Source organism: Cynoglossus semilaevis, chromosome 17 (assembly GCF_000523025.1).
Source record: "Cynoglossus semilaevis isolate Cse_v1.0 chromosome 17, Cse_v1.0, whole genome shotgun sequence".
Classification (NCBI taxonomy): Eukaryota; Metazoa; Chordata; class Actinopteri; order Pleuronectiformes; family Cynoglossidae; genus Cynoglossus; species Cynoglossus semilaevis.
The window spans coordinates 6,636,723-6,652,713 of NC_024323.1; the positions used below are offsets into that span (position 1 = coordinate 6,636,723).

General features: G+C 39.4%; 3 protein-coding genes across 4 annotated transcripts in view; 1 reads left to right on the forward strand and 2 right to left on the reverse strand.

The window, feature by feature from the left end:
* Positions 1-9,853, reverse strand: part of zbedx (zinc finger BED-type containing X) — a 69,214-nt gene extending 59,361 nt beyond the window's left edge. The window contains exon 1 of the mRNA XM_025064262.1: positions 9,805-9,853. The gene's annotated coding sequence lies outside the window, so the exon portion shown is untranslated. The remainder of the gene's footprint in view (positions 1-9,804) is intronic.
* pitpnc1a (phosphatidylinositol transfer protein cytoplasmic 1a) overlaps positions 1-12,166 on the forward strand; it is a 28,034-nt gene extending 15,868 nt beyond the window's left edge. The window contains exons 2-9 of the mRNA XM_008329659.3: positions 1,137-1,285; positions 3,843-3,931; positions 4,911-4,918; positions 6,159-6,230; positions 7,545-7,640; positions 9,162-9,317; positions 10,960-11,023; positions 11,256-12,166. Of these exons, the coding sequence (XP_008327881.1) occupies positions 1,137-1,285; positions 3,843-3,931; positions 4,911-4,918; positions 6,159-6,230; positions 7,545-7,640; positions 9,162-9,317; positions 10,960-11,023; positions 11,256-11,566 (945 nt within the window). The 3' untranslated portion in view covers positions 11,567-12,166. The remainder of the gene's footprint in view (positions 1-1,136; positions 1,286-3,842; positions 3,932-4,910; positions 4,919-6,158; positions 6,231-7,544; positions 7,641-9,161; positions 9,318-10,959; positions 11,024-11,255) is intronic.
* A 997-nt stretch (positions 12,167-13,163) lies between these two features.
* slc25a19 (solute carrier family 25 member 19) lies at positions 13,164-15,976 on the reverse strand. Of its 2 annotated transcripts, none has more exons than XM_008329660.3 (7): positions 15,832-15,975; positions 15,327-15,487; positions 15,058-15,213; positions 14,788-14,958; positions 14,283-14,463; positions 14,076-14,206; positions 13,164-13,797 (listed from the first exon to the last, which is right to left on the reverse strand). In XM_008329660.3, the coding sequence occupies exons 2-7, from the start codon at positions 15,456-15,458 to the stop codon at positions 13,582-13,584; spliced, it is 987 nt and encodes a 328-aa protein (XP_008327882.1). In that variant the 5' UTR covers positions 15,459-15,487; positions 15,832-15,975; the 3' UTR covers positions 13,164-13,581. The 2 variants fall into 2 exon arrangements, with proteins under 2 accessions (XP_008327882.1, XP_008327883.1); XM_008329661.3 differs by having other exon boundaries at positions 13,575-13,797; positions 14,066-14,206; positions 15,832-15,976.
* Between the last annotated feature and the right edge of the window lie 15 nt (positions 15,977-15,991).

The window sequence follows — 15,991 nt, forward strand, 5'->3', positions numbered from 1 at the left end:
GTCGTAGGAGTTACAACGTGAACTTGTTTACTGGTACACACCGTTGTATTTTCCACTACACTATCACATTTCTCTCCACTGCTTTATTTCATGGATGGATGTAGAGACTCAAGCAAGCATCCTGGGCATCCCCTGTCGTTTTTCCATTAGCTTAACATAGCTGTGTGTGTGTGTGTGCCGCGAGGAGGTTGGCGGGGATATCGATTTCCCTGGGCCGGAAATAGGTTTCACAGCAGTCGGAAATCTCCGTCCTGGAGTGATTCCACTCCAAGGCTTGTGGTTTTCCAAATGTATGGAAAATAGCTGCCATGTGACGCTGCAGTCATGTCTGTCAGGGTGACCAGGAATGACACTGTCATGAGGCCAAGTGGGTCAGTCAGTGATGAGTGTAAGATCCTGGGCACTGACTGATGTATGAGGCTGGTCAAACTAAATGTCTGCTCGTGCTGCTGTTACAGCTGTTCTGCTGCCTGGTCGTGACCTGATGTGGGATCAATGTCACTTGGCTGCAGACAGCTTCTAAACCCTGTGCGTTCTTCTGCTGTGGTAACTGTCACCCGGTGTCACATCTATATGTAGAGAGCACTCTCCTCGTATTTATTTGTGTTTATTTTTTATTTTAAACAGGTATATAATTAAGTATAATTAAATATATAATAAGCAAGTCATGAAAATGTTCATACTATATGGATTTTTAATTTATATTTATTTATTTAATTTTTTTTGTCCAGATTAATGGGAAGCAATGTAGACTGAAGGGGCCAGGGTTAGTTCCAGGTATTTGTCTGACAGTCAGCCAGTATTGATGTGGAACCTTTGAGTCTTTAGAGAGCAAGAACTGAATTGAAGGAATATTGCAGTCTACCATCTTTTTTGTACTGCTTTGTTCTGAGTGCTGTGTTGTGTACAGAAGGTGCCGTTGCTATGGTTTCTTCTTTAACTTAATTAGAACGGTTTGAGTGACAGGGTAGAGAAAATGCATGTCAAGTGTGGTTAAGTACGGTGTGCTACGAGGGTCGACCTTTGAGGTTGACCTTTTCCTCCTTCCCTTGTCACCTCATATAAAATATATATTATTTCTGAAGAAAATCAATTTAACATCATGCTTCTCTGATTGTTTGTCTCCTTTCTTTTAGTACCGCATTGGTCAACTATATATGATCAGTAAACACAGTAATGAACAGAGCGAACGTGGGGAGGGGGTGGAGGTGGTCCTGAATGAGCCATTCGAGGACCCTGAGCACGGAGCAGGCCAGCTCACTGAGAAACGAATCTACCTCAACAAGTGAGTGGTTTTTTTTTCTGACCTGAACATTGTCTTTGATTTGATTACAGGAATAAATTCTATGATGTAAACATGATGCCATCCTCCAGCAGACTTCAATTCTATTACATCAGCTTAACATCCATCAGTCTGTAATATTTCATTTCAGAGAACATTGTTTATTTGTCTGAAGATATGAACCTGATAGGAAAGATTCGGGAGATGTGACAGTTTTATGCAGCCTGGCTGCCACTCCTCCTCAGCCATATTTTATATTTTTCAGCAGTGATGGTGGTCAATCAGAACATTTTCTTTCTTTCTCATCCCTGTACTGTCTTATCAAAACAAAACAAAATCAATGTCTTTGGTTGGCGTTCTATCAAAAACATTTAGACCGTACATTGATGAGAAAATTTCCACTTTTACTGTAGTTCATAAGATTGATCCTGTTGGATCTTTTTTTCCAGTGTTAGTTATTTGACATATTTACATTTTTCTCACTATTTCTTTCCCCAGAATCTTTTAAAAAGTGAATCATTTTCTAAGACATTTAATTTAGTCTGCTTTTTCATTTTCTATTTTGTCCTTGAATGCCTGCGCATCAGAGCAAAGCCCAAGATTTCCTATTACAATACATGAACATTACTGCATAGTAGTATGAATTATGGCTGGTGTTTCTTGGACCACACTAATTTAGTGATTTCATGGAATGCCATGTTCACTGCCCATTCCACTTAAATTAAGGATATACCAAGGACTCAGTTTCCACAAATAAGAAAAAGTAAAAGAATGGGAAATTAGTTTAAACAACGTTTAAGAGTAACACAGGCATCATGGGCATTTCATCATCACTGGACCTTTTAGTTCTACAGTTTTTTGCGCAAATTGCTTCAACTGCACTAATTCATTTACAGTATGCCTGTCATCAACTGGCTTAATGTGTTCGATAAATCCACATGGAACTGTTGGCTGGAGCACAAGGCCATCAATAAAGGCAACTCCAATCAAAGTAATGCAATTTAAAACTATTGATTTCCATAAAGGGATCAGAGCAGGGGTCGGCTGCAAGCAACGAAACACACATTGGCTACACTGTCCATAAACAAACTGTGATGGTTTGACGCAGAAGTACTAGAGGTACATGCATGCAGTTTTTTCCTTGTTTTTTTGTAATTTTGTATTTGTTCTCATCTTTAGTGGGGTTGAAATCAAGAATGGCGAGAAAGAAAGTCAAATTAAAACAAGCTGTTCAGTGTCTCTGTCCAACATTTGCCAACATGGACTTCTGAAAGTGGACATATGGGCAATTAGAGTAGTTTAATTGGCAAAACAACCGATTGCCATGCAGACATGATTCCAGAGCTGAACAGCAGCACAACAAGCTACTCTCACTGTATCATCTGACTGTTAGATGTCTTTGAACCACAGGGGAGACGAGGGCCAACATGTACAAATTAAAATATAACAATTAATAATAGATGGAGAGAGAGAGAGAGAGAGAGAGAGAGTTAGATATAGATATATTATATGCATATATTATATAAAAATAGATGGATGGATGGAATATGTAGGGTGAGGGTTTGTGGTCACAAGTAACAAGTAACTGGGTCGTTGGGAAATGATAAGCGTGACTGTCAGACTCAGTGTAGTAGAGGAAGGATTTGTGCTACTCTGGGTATGTGTGTGTGTGTGTGTGCATGTGTGTGCCTGTGTGCAAGCCGTGGAATGCCTGTGTGTGTGCCACGGTGTGTGGGCAGAGAGAGAGGAGGTCAGTGTATGTGATGGATAATTTAAGCAGTCGCTGTCGTACGCCGCGTCTGCTTCTCTCCACCCACAAACCACCTGTTATCGTGTTAAAACTGCAAAGTGTGTGCGTATATATGTGTGTGTATGTGTTTGTCAGACCTTTGAGATAGACCAAACTATGTTTTCCATGTTCCACCCTGTTGCACAGACAGTTATGTGCAAACCTGCTTCTATCCATATTTAATTACCGTTTCTCAACGACGACAAGGAGGGTGTGCAGAAATAGCAAAGGAAAAATAATTAATTGCTGGCTAAAGTCAAATGCGAAAACCTTCAATGTGCTTTGATTAATGATCCGTTTGTGCTAATGATACACGGCAGTTTTTCTTGCGATGTGTGACTGACCAATATTTATGGTTCCCAAAGACGTCATTAAAGACAAATCAGAGAAAACAGCTGAAGCCTCATTCGAAGCCTGGATGTAGGAAACATCACTGTATGAATCACAAACAGGCGGACTAACTTATACTTGTCCAGTAATGAGGCCACACTGGGGCATAGTGGTCAGTGGACTGGAATTGTCTGCAGCTCACCATGTGACCCTGAATAGGATTAAGCAGTAAAATATTGATGGATGAATGCTGGGTGCACTAATGGTAGGACTGTACCTGTAACTCAGCAGGGGGTGAGGACAGAGGACAGAGTAGGTGTAACAATCCAAAAATAGGATTTGGTTAATGTAATGTGCTCTAATGAGCTGAGGATACAAATCGCAAGTGTGACTTGCTGGTACAGATTTTTGCTGATACAGATTTCCTTCTCTGTGTTACAGCAAACTGCCCAGCTGGGCCAGAGCCGTTGTCCCCAAAATCTTCTACGTCACAGAGAAGGCGTGGAACTACTACCCTTATACTGTCACAGGTAATGACGTAACTGAAGGGTCTTTGAGCTGTTGTCTTGGATGTGGTGTAACTGTAACATTAGCTGATATTCTTCAGTCGTTTAAACTGCTGCTTCTTGTGCAAAGCAAAAAAACCTAAGACCTTGCTCTTGGAAATGTTTCCAATTAAAATTAGGTATTCCAGAATTTGTACTAGAAGATCATGAGAACACACGCACAGAAAATGTTCAATTTTCTCTCTGTGTTCAGCATCTAGGAGCAATTATATGGAATCGATGTGAGGGCAAAAGGATAAGAAAGCAATATCCCAGAATGTCAGCGGAGGGAACAGAAGAGTAACCACATATTTATATATATATATAAATACAAACATATATATATATATATATATATATATATATACACACACATATATGTATATATATATATATATAAATATATAGTCTATGTATAAAGACTCTGTTTGTTTTTTCTTACATCTGTGATGGTACATTTTATGTTAGCACATAAAATGATAAATGATAAAGAGTTTTAGTTGAAAGGTTTGCTTGGCACTCTGGGCAAACGTTTTTCTTTTATCATGATGACTATGTAGCTGCTAAATAGTTAGAGATAGCCAGAGATTATTGATGCTAATGATTTAGTGTGATGCTTCATTTTCAGACATGTAGCACCTTAGTGCAATAAATAAGTACTGCCAGTGTAGAAGGTACTCTTCATAAACCTGGGTATGTGACGGGAAGTGAGGAACATTTATTCAGCTTTGACTAAACTGAACACTGGAGCAGAGGTGGTCTCTTCTGTACAGTACATACAGTGTGTCAGATTTTCATTTTTAAATGGACTTTGACAACACATGATGTGCTCTGTGATGTGGTGTTTTTTTCTAAGGTCTGATGGTTTTTTCCATTTTCAACAAAGTGTCTCTTTTCCCTTTTTGTCCCCACTTCCTCCTGTCTGTCACTAAAACTGATGGCTCTCTATTTGGAACGTGTTCAGAGTACACAGTGAGTATTTCAAAGTTGACAACACACACGCCCACTCACACACAGGTTTTACGACTTTGCGAGCTCTTCACATAGACATTTCCCTAGCCCCTCTCAGGAACCTCAACTACTACAAATATACCATATCCTAATCCTTACCCTAATACCAAACTGACCTCAATCCTCACTCCAAACTAAATCATGATCCTCAAAGTACCCTCTCACTCTGTGGGGACCAGCAAAATGTCCCCACTACTGCAGTATGTTTTCAAACTATGACCTCACAAGTATAGCTTAACCAGTAACACACACACGCATGTATACACTAGCAGCTGGCATGTAAATCAGTGTGGTGAAGGTTAAAGGTCAGAAGAGGTGAACAGTGGCGACATATCCTAATGCTGAATTATAAACGCCTGTGTTTTTCTTGGGTTTTTGTTTGTCCGGAAACATAAAATCACCTGATAATGATACAACGCTAGCAGTTTGACATGTGAATAACCTGATCACATGATGCAGCCCTGGTGTTTTAATCGGTGGTTTTCACACGCTCAGACCTTAGATGCCACTCCATGGGTCTTTTTGTCCAACCTAAATTTTATGACTCGACACTGTTTGACAAAAATGGTCCAGTAATGGTTTCTATAATCCAAGTAAATGCAAATGCAATGGATAGAGTGTGCCATTTGCACACCACTATAGATAATGTGACTTTATATTTCTTCATTTACACATATATTGAGTTTTACTGCAGTATTATCGTGGGTAAAATGAAATGAAAACTAGTCTGGAGTCTAGACAGAGATTTGTGTGTTTGTGACATTTCGACAGTTCTTAATTATGCTTGCTCTTATTTACTGGAACCTGCAGGTGGGAAATTATCAAGCTCACATTTTATGCAAGCAGTGCAATTTTAATGAAAATTGTAATTACTGTTTCTTTTATTGACGTACAATTGAAAATGAAAAGGCTGAGTGGTGATCAGCAAAATGAGTCTCAGAAATGACATTTAGAGTGTGCCACGTTTACAGTCTCTTTTTACTGAACTTTTACTGAACTAATTCACAAATCAGTCACTAACCCCATACAATATATACTACTTTTACTGAACTAATTCACAAATCCTTCACTAACCCCATACAATATATACTACTATTTCCTGTTTTTTGGAAAATATGCAAAAATAAACAACAAAAAAGTCACACCTTAAGGATGGATATTTCATACTTTTTTAAAAAAACATCTCTCTTATTCCCTTTAGTGCTCCTTCCTGCCCAAGTTTTCCATCCACATTGAGACTAAATACGAGGACAACAAAGGGAGCAATGATAATGTAAGTATTTTCTCCTCTGTAGCGTTTAATGTCAGACTGTCCTGAACTTTTGACTATCTTGTGCTGCAGAACGGTCTGTGTGCACTGTTGAGACTGAAATCTGAATACAATTAGCAGTTTTCACAGGAAACACAAACACTTCACCTCCTGATACTGTGACAACACCCTCACCAACATTCAACAGTCCCAGATATCACACGACTGATTATTTCAGTGATTATTTTTTTGTTTTGCCAGAAAGAATGGGAAATTGTTGCAGCGGCAACACTTAATTAAATTAACTTATTAATTTTCCTGAACCAGAATGATAACAGCATTTAATGATTTGTCAAAATAAAAATATGAGCTGGCTTTTCCCTGCAGCCCCCTGAGCCTGGTTACACTCAGGCTTTTCATCACTGTCAGGAGAACATTGCTTCCTCTCCACCTCTCCTTTCAGTGCCACTCATTACTTGGAAGCAGTCAGGGTTTGGAGGTTATGCAATGCTGCTTTAATCATGATGATCACCTCTCAGTTTTGGGTCAGGGGAGCTGCAGAGCAAACCGATGGGAGTCACATCTGAGCGTCATCTCTATCACTGGGTTTCACACCTCATGCCTTTTACCTTTGATAAAAACATTTTTCCGTTGCTTCATTAAACCTTTATGCCTCCTGCTGACCTCACTCGCTCCCTCTAATACTTCCTCTCTCTGCTTTAAAGTGTACAGGAAGCCATATTAAAACTTTCTGTGACGTAGGAGCCGTCGTAATTTGAAAAGAGACTACGCGTGGATGGCATTTCTCTGCTGTTTACGCCAATGAGTCAGAGAAAGGAAGAGAATGACTGACCACATGGTGTGTCACGGACTGTGTGACTCACATTCAATCTCACACTTTAGTGTATTGTCTGAGAGTGAAGTCAGGAGTAGGCAAAGAAGGTGCTCGTCATTTACAAACCAACAGGAAATTAGAAGGTTGTCAAGGTCTGTGAAAATCAGTGCGCCTCCGTTTTCTTGCTCAGCTGTGTGTGCAGGTCTGTCACTGACCTTCACAACGTTTGTAGAAAATTGAAAACGTTTGCCAGGTTTTCAGACAATCAGCAATCAGCAAAAACCAGGTACACATGAATATGTGTTAAAATATGCATTGAGAGAATATTTGTTCCACAAAAAAAATTATAAACTTGCATGTAAAATAATGCATTTATTATTTTACAAAAAAAAAAGTTTCTGATTGCAAGTTGTTCTCTTCTAAAGATTGAATGACTGTTTTACTGTAAGACATGGTTTTGTGGTAATTTTGCATGTTTGTTTTGGGGTTTTTTTCGCTCACAGATTTTCACCAGTGAATCTCGAAATGAAGAGACCGAGGTGTGTTTTGTGGACATAGCCTACGACGAGATCCCCGAGCGTCACTACAAGGATTCAGAGGTGGGCAGGTCAAGTCTGTTGATCTGAATTGGACACTTGTTGTTTTCTACAGTACAGTACAGTGCAGTACAGCACACTAAAAAGTAACACAGAATGAAACACGGGGACTGGAGAAGAAGAACTGAAGGGAGGCGGTGTGAGGGATGACCAGCTGGCCATCTGCCTCCTCTGGGTGATGGAGGAGAAGCAAATGTTTGTTTATGTACCAGAGTGGCGCGAGACATTAGCTGTAGTGATTTGATTTGACATTTGTATAAGTGTGTGTGTGTTTCTGTGTGTATGAGTGAGAGTGTATGTAGTTGCAAGCCTGTCCATCAGGACATGATGGTCATAAAAAGCAAGCTATTAATAATCAAGAGAGGTCATGACAGCCATGCAGTGGTGTTTTATTATTGACACGCTTCACACACACACACACACACCTCCCACTATACAGTATGGTCTTTGCTCTTATCGACTGTGCTATTCTTAGCACAGAAATGCTGTCCACAGCTGAAAGTGGACGTCACATTACTGATGTAAATATCATTCGATTTGAAGATGAATAAGGTCCTCGGCTCACCACTAGTAGCAGCTGAGTCACAACGGTGGACCAGTGTAGTAATCAAATAAAGAATCGTTGCTCCTGTGAACGTCAAACTGCTTTTCAAAATCAAATAAGTGACAATAACTAAATAATGATAAAAGTCAAAGATTTCAAGACACAAAATACGTACTACTGTAACGGTCAATTTGAGTTTTAGACATTTTCACAGTTGGTGATGTTCAAGTTAATGTGAGCCCATTTGCTCATTCTTGTTTTAATAAAATACAAAAATGGATCACATTTGCCAAAATACTACACGGACACTCGTTCACACTGCAGTAAACTGCTAAATTGTACACAAAACAAGACTGAGATGAACTTTTTTCAATATGTGCCCTAGGTTAAAGAATTAAAGAAAGAAATGAATGCGATTGTATGTGAATGTTCAACACGATTCCAGTAGTGAGACAAAATGACATTGTTTATTACTGTCCATCCTGTCCAACCTCATCTTCCATGAAGCTTGACAGGTTTTACACGTGCAGTCAAAGACAACAGCCCATGTCTATATCTGGTGCAAGCGCTTTCCCAGTAGGGATGAAAAACACTGTGAATAACACACACACACACTGTGTCACAGGCAGACACATGACCACAGGACAAATGAGCACAACAGTATAATTAGTGTATAGGGAGCAGTGATTAATGCATGCATAGTTTGAAATAAGACACTCATGCTGTGCTGCCTGTAGTCTACATAATGAATGCATGTGTTCCTGTTCTATAGGCAGGGAGTGTATATGTGTGTGTGTATTTTTCATATATGCAAAAGAGAAAGACTGAAATAAGTACTGTTTCAAAACTACACTTTAAACTGCTTTTTTGCTTGAGCAAAGCTGAGAATAAATGATGCTGCCATTCTTTTTTAACCTGTGTATGTTTGAGCCATTTGTTTTCTGTTACTCATCTCAGTCTGGTGTCTTGTTTGCTTCCAGGACCTGCGCTTCTTTAAGTCAAAGAAGACTAACCGAGGCCTGCTGCAGGAGGGATGGATCGACACACAGGAGCCCATCATGTGCTCATACAAACTGGTCACAGTCAAGTTCGAGGTGTGGGGCCTGCAGACCCGTGTGGAGCAGTTTGTGCACAAGGTCAGGAAATTAAATAATGGTTCATTTAATATCCATGTGTGTCTGTTGTAAGCCCTTTATATAAAATATATTTAAAATTAACATAAATAGTCTTATATTACAATTGGATACAATATCCAGATGCATATAATAAACACATAAACATAGACTCCATAACCTGACTGATCTCTACAAAATGGTGGTTAAATAGAACAGTTAAAACTGTGCACATTCCAAAAGTAACAACTATGATGGAATGAAAAAGGAAACTGCAAAACACTAACATGAAGAGTTCAACGGACAGAATATACATTTCTGTGCAAATGTAAAAAGGGTAAAACAGCAAAAAGCAGAATAGTTTATCCGTACATATCGTCACAAAATCCAATTCGAACAGCAAACACAAACAAATACATAACACTACCATAACAAACAGCACATTTGACAGATACAGAAACAGACCACAGCGGATGCTGACACATACTAGACACAGTTTTTTTACACTTACTTTGAGCAGGCCTTTCTTTTCCTTGTCCATTTTATTTTCCTCTCAGTGAAGCGGAATTTGAAATGGTCTGCATTTACTGTCCCTTTAAATCCCATTCAGTCTCGACCGTGGTGTTGTGCATTGTTAAACGCCATGGGTTTTTTGTTTGTTTGTTTGTGTTCTTGCTTTTTTGGGAGAAAAACGCGCCCAAGTAGTTCTTGTTGACCTTTCCCTTCTTCTTGTGAATCAGTCGTCGTAAAATGGCCGTTAGTTTCCACCAGACTTCACAATGACACGTAGTATTTGGTCAACATCACTTGTTCTGATCCAACTATGTTGAGGTTATTCACCCGCTTTCAAATCAGTTAGCTGCTCGTTGACGCGTCGTTATTGGCGCGTACGCCTGATCTGGGGTCAGATCCACGTTCTTTACCGGTTCACTTTACTGCCGCTGTTATTAGCATTAGCAACTATTAATTTATTGTGTTGGAGTAAATGGGTTTGAAAAAAATCCCAAATTTTAAAAACTATATTTTTGCTGTCTTTACACAATTAACAATTTTGGGATTCAATCTTATTTCTGTTTGTTACTATTTTAACCGATAACGTGAGTTAAATGGGCACTTATTTGCATAACTTGTCCAACATTTTAACCATTATCCAATTTGATGAAAAAATAAACTTTTAAAGTGGATAATTGCAAAATGGTTCTGTATCCTGACTAAAAAGAAATTAATTAATGTAAATTGCAAGGTCCTGGAAATTTTTTTTTTTCTTGCCATGATTCATTTCCCTCTAATTTTGTCTAAAATGATAAGGCAGTTTTCAGTATCCAAATAGAGGTGTTTAAAGCCAGACCATTTACCATTTATTTCAGCTAGTCCCTCACTACAGCCTTTGTCGCCAAACTGAAATGGTCCAGTCCTTGGCCTTGTTTTACCCAAGGGGCACACACACATATTCACTCTTAAATACCACATGTGAGTCACCTTTCACCGTCCTCCAGCTTTGCAAAAATTCAACACTGAAAACACTACAAACACTACAACTGCATGCCCTTGAGCATCCAATTCAGTTCTGAGTCACATCCATGGACTTTGAACCTTCTCTTTACATCCACTCTGATCGTGATCTCCTATCCTCCCTCATTCTCTCTTTGTCTCTGACTCTGATCAGGTGATTCGAGATGTCCTACTGTTAGGACACAGACAGGCCTTTGCCTGGGTGGACGAGTGGATCGGTGAGTGTCTCTGAGTGAATGTTGTAGCAGTGGTTTTGTTTGTGACTCATCCAATAACTAGTTTGACTTTTACAATAATATATATATAATAATTGCAGGTAGATTATGTGTCGCACGTTTGGTTTTATTTGTATCACTTCCTGTAATTCCTTCCAATATTTCCAATGCACGTTTACAAAAACAATTAGTTTTTGCTTTGCTTTTTCATCGTGCAATGCATTCATGTCAACAGACATGACCATGGAGGAGGTACGAGAGTATGAGCGGGCCACACAGGAAGCCACCAACCTAAAGATTGGCTCCTTCCCCCCTGCCATCTCCATCTCTGACACCCCTCTGCCCTCTACTACCCGCGGTGGCCCTAACAGTGCCCCGTCCACACCGCTCACCACAGAAGCCCCCGACTTCCTGGCAGTGCCGAAAGATCGTCCCAGGAAGAAATCTGCCCCAGAGACCTTGACGCTGCCAGATCCAGGACGCAGAGATTCTCTCTTCAAACTGCCCAGCTTTTTCTCCTGGAACTCCAGCCCACAGCCGGAATGAAAGCAGGGTGGTGCCACTGGTGACGAACAAACACCTTTGACCTGTGGAGGATGCCTGTTGAGCACACACCACAGTAATCCCCTGCCTCCCTCAGCCAGCTGAAGTAAAGGAGACTTCTGACTGTCCTGGTGATCCCAGTCGCCTCAGCAGACTGGCAGGAGTTCACACTAAAGCTAACAGCTAGAAGCTAACTTTACAGACAGGTACAGACAGGCAGCATGATCTTAGAGTCTAAAACATTGTCCAGTGTCCAGGTTTACAGGTTGTTTTTTATTGAGAATAGAAAAAAAATCTAGGGGAGACCACCTACTCCCCACCTCAAAAAACAATTAGAGAGAATGTCCAATTAGTCAGACTGAGGTCAGAGTCTGTTCATGATGCTTTTACCCACTGAAAATAACTTTACAGTACTGTATATGTATCCATGCTGACAGCGTATTGACATTCAGTTCTTATAAAAAAAAAAAATCACCCTCAATGTTTTAACAGTGGATTCTTCAGTTGTGAGGTCATTGTGTTTTCTTGTGTATATAAACAATAAATACCATGGAAATGTCACTATCTCATATCCAGTAACGTTGCTGCTGCTACTGCTACTGCTGCTGCTATCATATCATATCCAGTAACGTCGCTGCTGCTACTGCTACTGCTGCTGCTACTGCAATGAGAAAATTAAAAAATATTCTTCAAGTGTTAATTTATCACAGCCAGATATATATTAGCTTAGACAAATGTGTCTGTAAACGACGGGTGTATTTGCATGATTTTAGCTGCTTTTGAATATTTGTCAGGTCAATATTTTTAGTCTCATCTTTGACGTTGTGTTGAACCTGAAGTTTCACAGCTGGTCATGTGGTTCGTAAAAAAAATGTTGTTTTTTAAAATTCATGCTGTTAAATAATTTGTATTCAGTGAATTTAATTAAATACAGTTGTACCTACTATTGTTCTGAGTGTTTTAAGTGGTGGAAATTAGCATCTGCTTTAAACATGTTTTCAGCATATTCACACAAAGCTATGGAATATAAGGAAGAAACATTTAAGCATCCAATTCAGCTTTTATGACAACCTTATCAAAAGGCTGCTCTGTGTAACTCCACAATATCAGGACCAGGGAGATTTGTGCCATTAGATTATTGATTTCCTTTTTTTCTAAAGGATGGCGAGTTAATTCAAGATTTTACACTTTCACATTAACATTTAACATTTCATAACTGGGAATTATGTTAATTATGTTTCTCCTGAAAAATGTGATTTTACAGGTTATGTTATCATATTTTTATCATTAAAAATGACTCTTAGGTAACTTAAGGAGTCTAAAGTTATCTGTTATCTGTTTTTTATTTACATTAAATACACAATTTGTGTTATTCCAAGCTGTGTGCCCAGAATGCAGTTTGTTTTTACACCACACAATTCAATCATAGGTATCACAGTTATTCCAACATTATCCAAAATGTACCTGTAAAAATGTTCCATCTAAAATTTACCCTTTAATATATATTACACAACAACCCGCTAAGAGGTATATGTTTTGCAACTTAATATTATAACATATGAAGCACAATCTCAAACAAATAAAATCACAAAATGCAATCTTTGTAAATTGTTTTATATTTATTTACAAAAATAAGACATCAAAGTTGCATTAACACACAATAATCTGTATAACAGGTAAATATACTATAACAGTGCATTTGAGATAAAATGCATACCAAGCATGATATTTGTATGTTCCCTTACATAAAACCAAAACAAAATACCGACTTCCACATGTTTAATGAAAAACCAGCATTGTGAGCCTTAAACCTTAAAAACCACAAATAAATATTAAAATCCATTCAGTTCAAACAAACAGTGCGTGTATGAGGCACAAAGTAAAAATAAGTAAAATATAATTTTCTCCCTTTTCCCTGTGAATAAAGTCAATCAAACATTAAACAGCAGTTCTTCAGTGCATCCAAACAGCAGTGTATGTTCTTCTGATGTGCGTGATTATGTTGAACATATACTTCATTATCTTTCCTCTGTGGTTTTCATGACAGACTTAGTGTTCCCACTCTCTTTCCTGTTTTCCATGGCGTTGAGAAAAAACTCATACCAAAAGAAGGTGAAACCTGTTGACAGTGCAGCCTTCACCAGGCTGGGATAGAGGCCTTTAAAGAAGCCTCGCACGCCCTCTTCTTTGGCTATCTGAACGGCACAGTCCACCAGGCCACTGTAACTGCGCACCTGCTCATAACAACAGACACACATAGTTCCCATTTAGACACAGAAATAGGTGCACATTTGTGCATTATTTTCAAAAGCAGTGTTTCCCAAATAGAGGCTTGAGACCCATTAGTGGTGCATGGAACAATTACATTGTGGACACAGATGTGTGTGAAAAAAATCTAAATTTGAAATTGCTTTACAGCTATTTCTGGCCACATTCTTACACTGTAGTATACATTGTAAATGACTCAGTAATAATCTGAGGCTGAACCATTTGAGAACCAACCTGTTTTTACCTGTCCAAAGTGAACTCGAGCTGCTTCGAATCCTCCCACCTGCAGTCTCTTCTTGAAGAGGTCAAAGGGATAAGTGATTGTTTTGCTGATCATTCCAGCTGCACTTCCACACACCAGGCTTCTCAGGTTTCCTTAAGGGAAGGACATTAAAAGTCACAGTATGATCAGGTGATTTATTCTGGAATGTGCAGGTGCAAACTTTCTCACCTCCAGAGTTTCCAGATTTAGGTGGTGTTGCCAACAGATTTTTAAAGACATTATAAAAAAAGAACTGCATCCCAGCATAAGGGAAAACAGCCAGGAGTGTTGGAGACAGGCCACGGTAAAAAGCCAAGACTCCCTCTGAGGACAGCATCGAAGACACAGCGTGTCCAAAGTTCCTGTATAGCTGAGAGACAAAACATAAATCACTGATGTAAATATTGTTGACTGATTATGTGACATTTTCTTTACAAAGATACTTTGGGAAAATTGGATCAAAACAAAAGAGCTAAATAAATACAAATCCTTCTAGACCAGTCTCCACCCTCTTCACTTTTTCAATCAAAGTCACATTGCTTACTTTAAACATCAGGGCATCAACTTGAATTTGGCTTACACAGACTTAACTGAGTCTTAAACAACAATGACTTTGAGTTGCCCTCAAAGAGTCTCCACTGCTCACAGACAGACTTCCTGCCAGCTCTAGGACTTCAGCCGTGGCAGCTCTCACCTTGGGTTCTCCCTGAGCTGCGAAGCGTGTCCTCAGCGTGTCCAGAGGTTGGCACACCACTGTGGCAGAGCAGGCTGCCAAACCGCCACATACGAAATGAACTCCTGCTGTTTGGCTGTCATATGGAGTGGATTTGTGCACCGCCTCTGTCAGAAACTCAAAACTGGCAAACTAAAAAAAAGTGCATATAAGCAAAGGCATACAGTATATGTTGAAAAAAAGAGGCAGTCCTGCATGTTCATGTGGCCTGAGCAAAGCTGGACTTTTTACCTGGACAGCACCAAAGGTAATAGAGAGCAGCTGAGCAGGGACATGGCCCTTCCAGAAAGCAGAGAGACCCTCCTCTGAGTGAATGCAGCGGGAGGCTTGAAATAATCCCCAGTACTTCCCCTCCTTCCTAAAGAAAGAAACTTTTTCAATCTGCAACTGGTGGAGAGGACAAAAATACCAACTGTTATTTATATTTGCCATTACTGATGATGCAAAAGCTACAGTCAAAATGTTTTCCTCATACAAAATAACAAAGTAACATTAATTACCTGAAATCTAATTTTAAGGACATCGAATGGGCTGATAAGGGCTCGGGTGACCATCCCAGCGGCTGACCCAGCCAGAGCCGCTTCCTCTGGAGATAGAGCTGCACCCTGAGAGCCAGGGTCATAGCCCACCATGTTCCCACCACCTCAGGATTCTGTCAACACTACAAGACAACAATAATGAAAAACTTTTAGCACCGTTGTTCACAATCACTGACCTCTTTACATATGCAAGTGTTTTTCAATTAAAAACCAGCTGCATTTTTCGAGTTCACTGTATATATTGTAAATACATATCTGTTGATAGTATCCTCGCTCGGTCAACACAAAAAAGGGAAAAATGACTGTTGACATATATGATACATTACAACTTATACAAATTCAATGATAGCTGTAAATAATAGCAAAGACAGCAAGTAGAGGACATGCAGCACAGTGCAGTTCAGGACCTTCAGACAAGCTTTATTACTTAATGATAGTGACATTGACAGAGAGGATAAAGATTTACCTTAGAACATATATCCGTCATGAATAAAACTCTATCCCGGCGATCAATTTCGACAACTGAACTAGAACGTGTCAAATAAAAGACATTTCAGCTCAAATGCGTGCACTATGGGTTTTACTTCCGGGTCGGGCTAGTAGACTAGGCTATCAAAGGAAAAACT

Coding starts and splice junctions, on each gene's coding strand:
- slc25a19 (XM_008329660.3), bottom strand. CDS start 15,458: ATGGTGGGCTATGACCCTGGCTCTCAGGGTGCAGCTCTATCTCCAGAG. Junction 15,214..15,326: donor TCCTTAAAATTAGATTTCAG/GTAATTAATGTT, acceptor CCTCTCCACCAG/TTGCAGATTGAAAAAGTTTC. Junction 13,798..14,075: donor CTCGAGTTCACTTTGGACAG/GTAAAAACAGGT, acceptor TGTTATGAGCAG/GTGCGCAGTTACAGTGGCCT.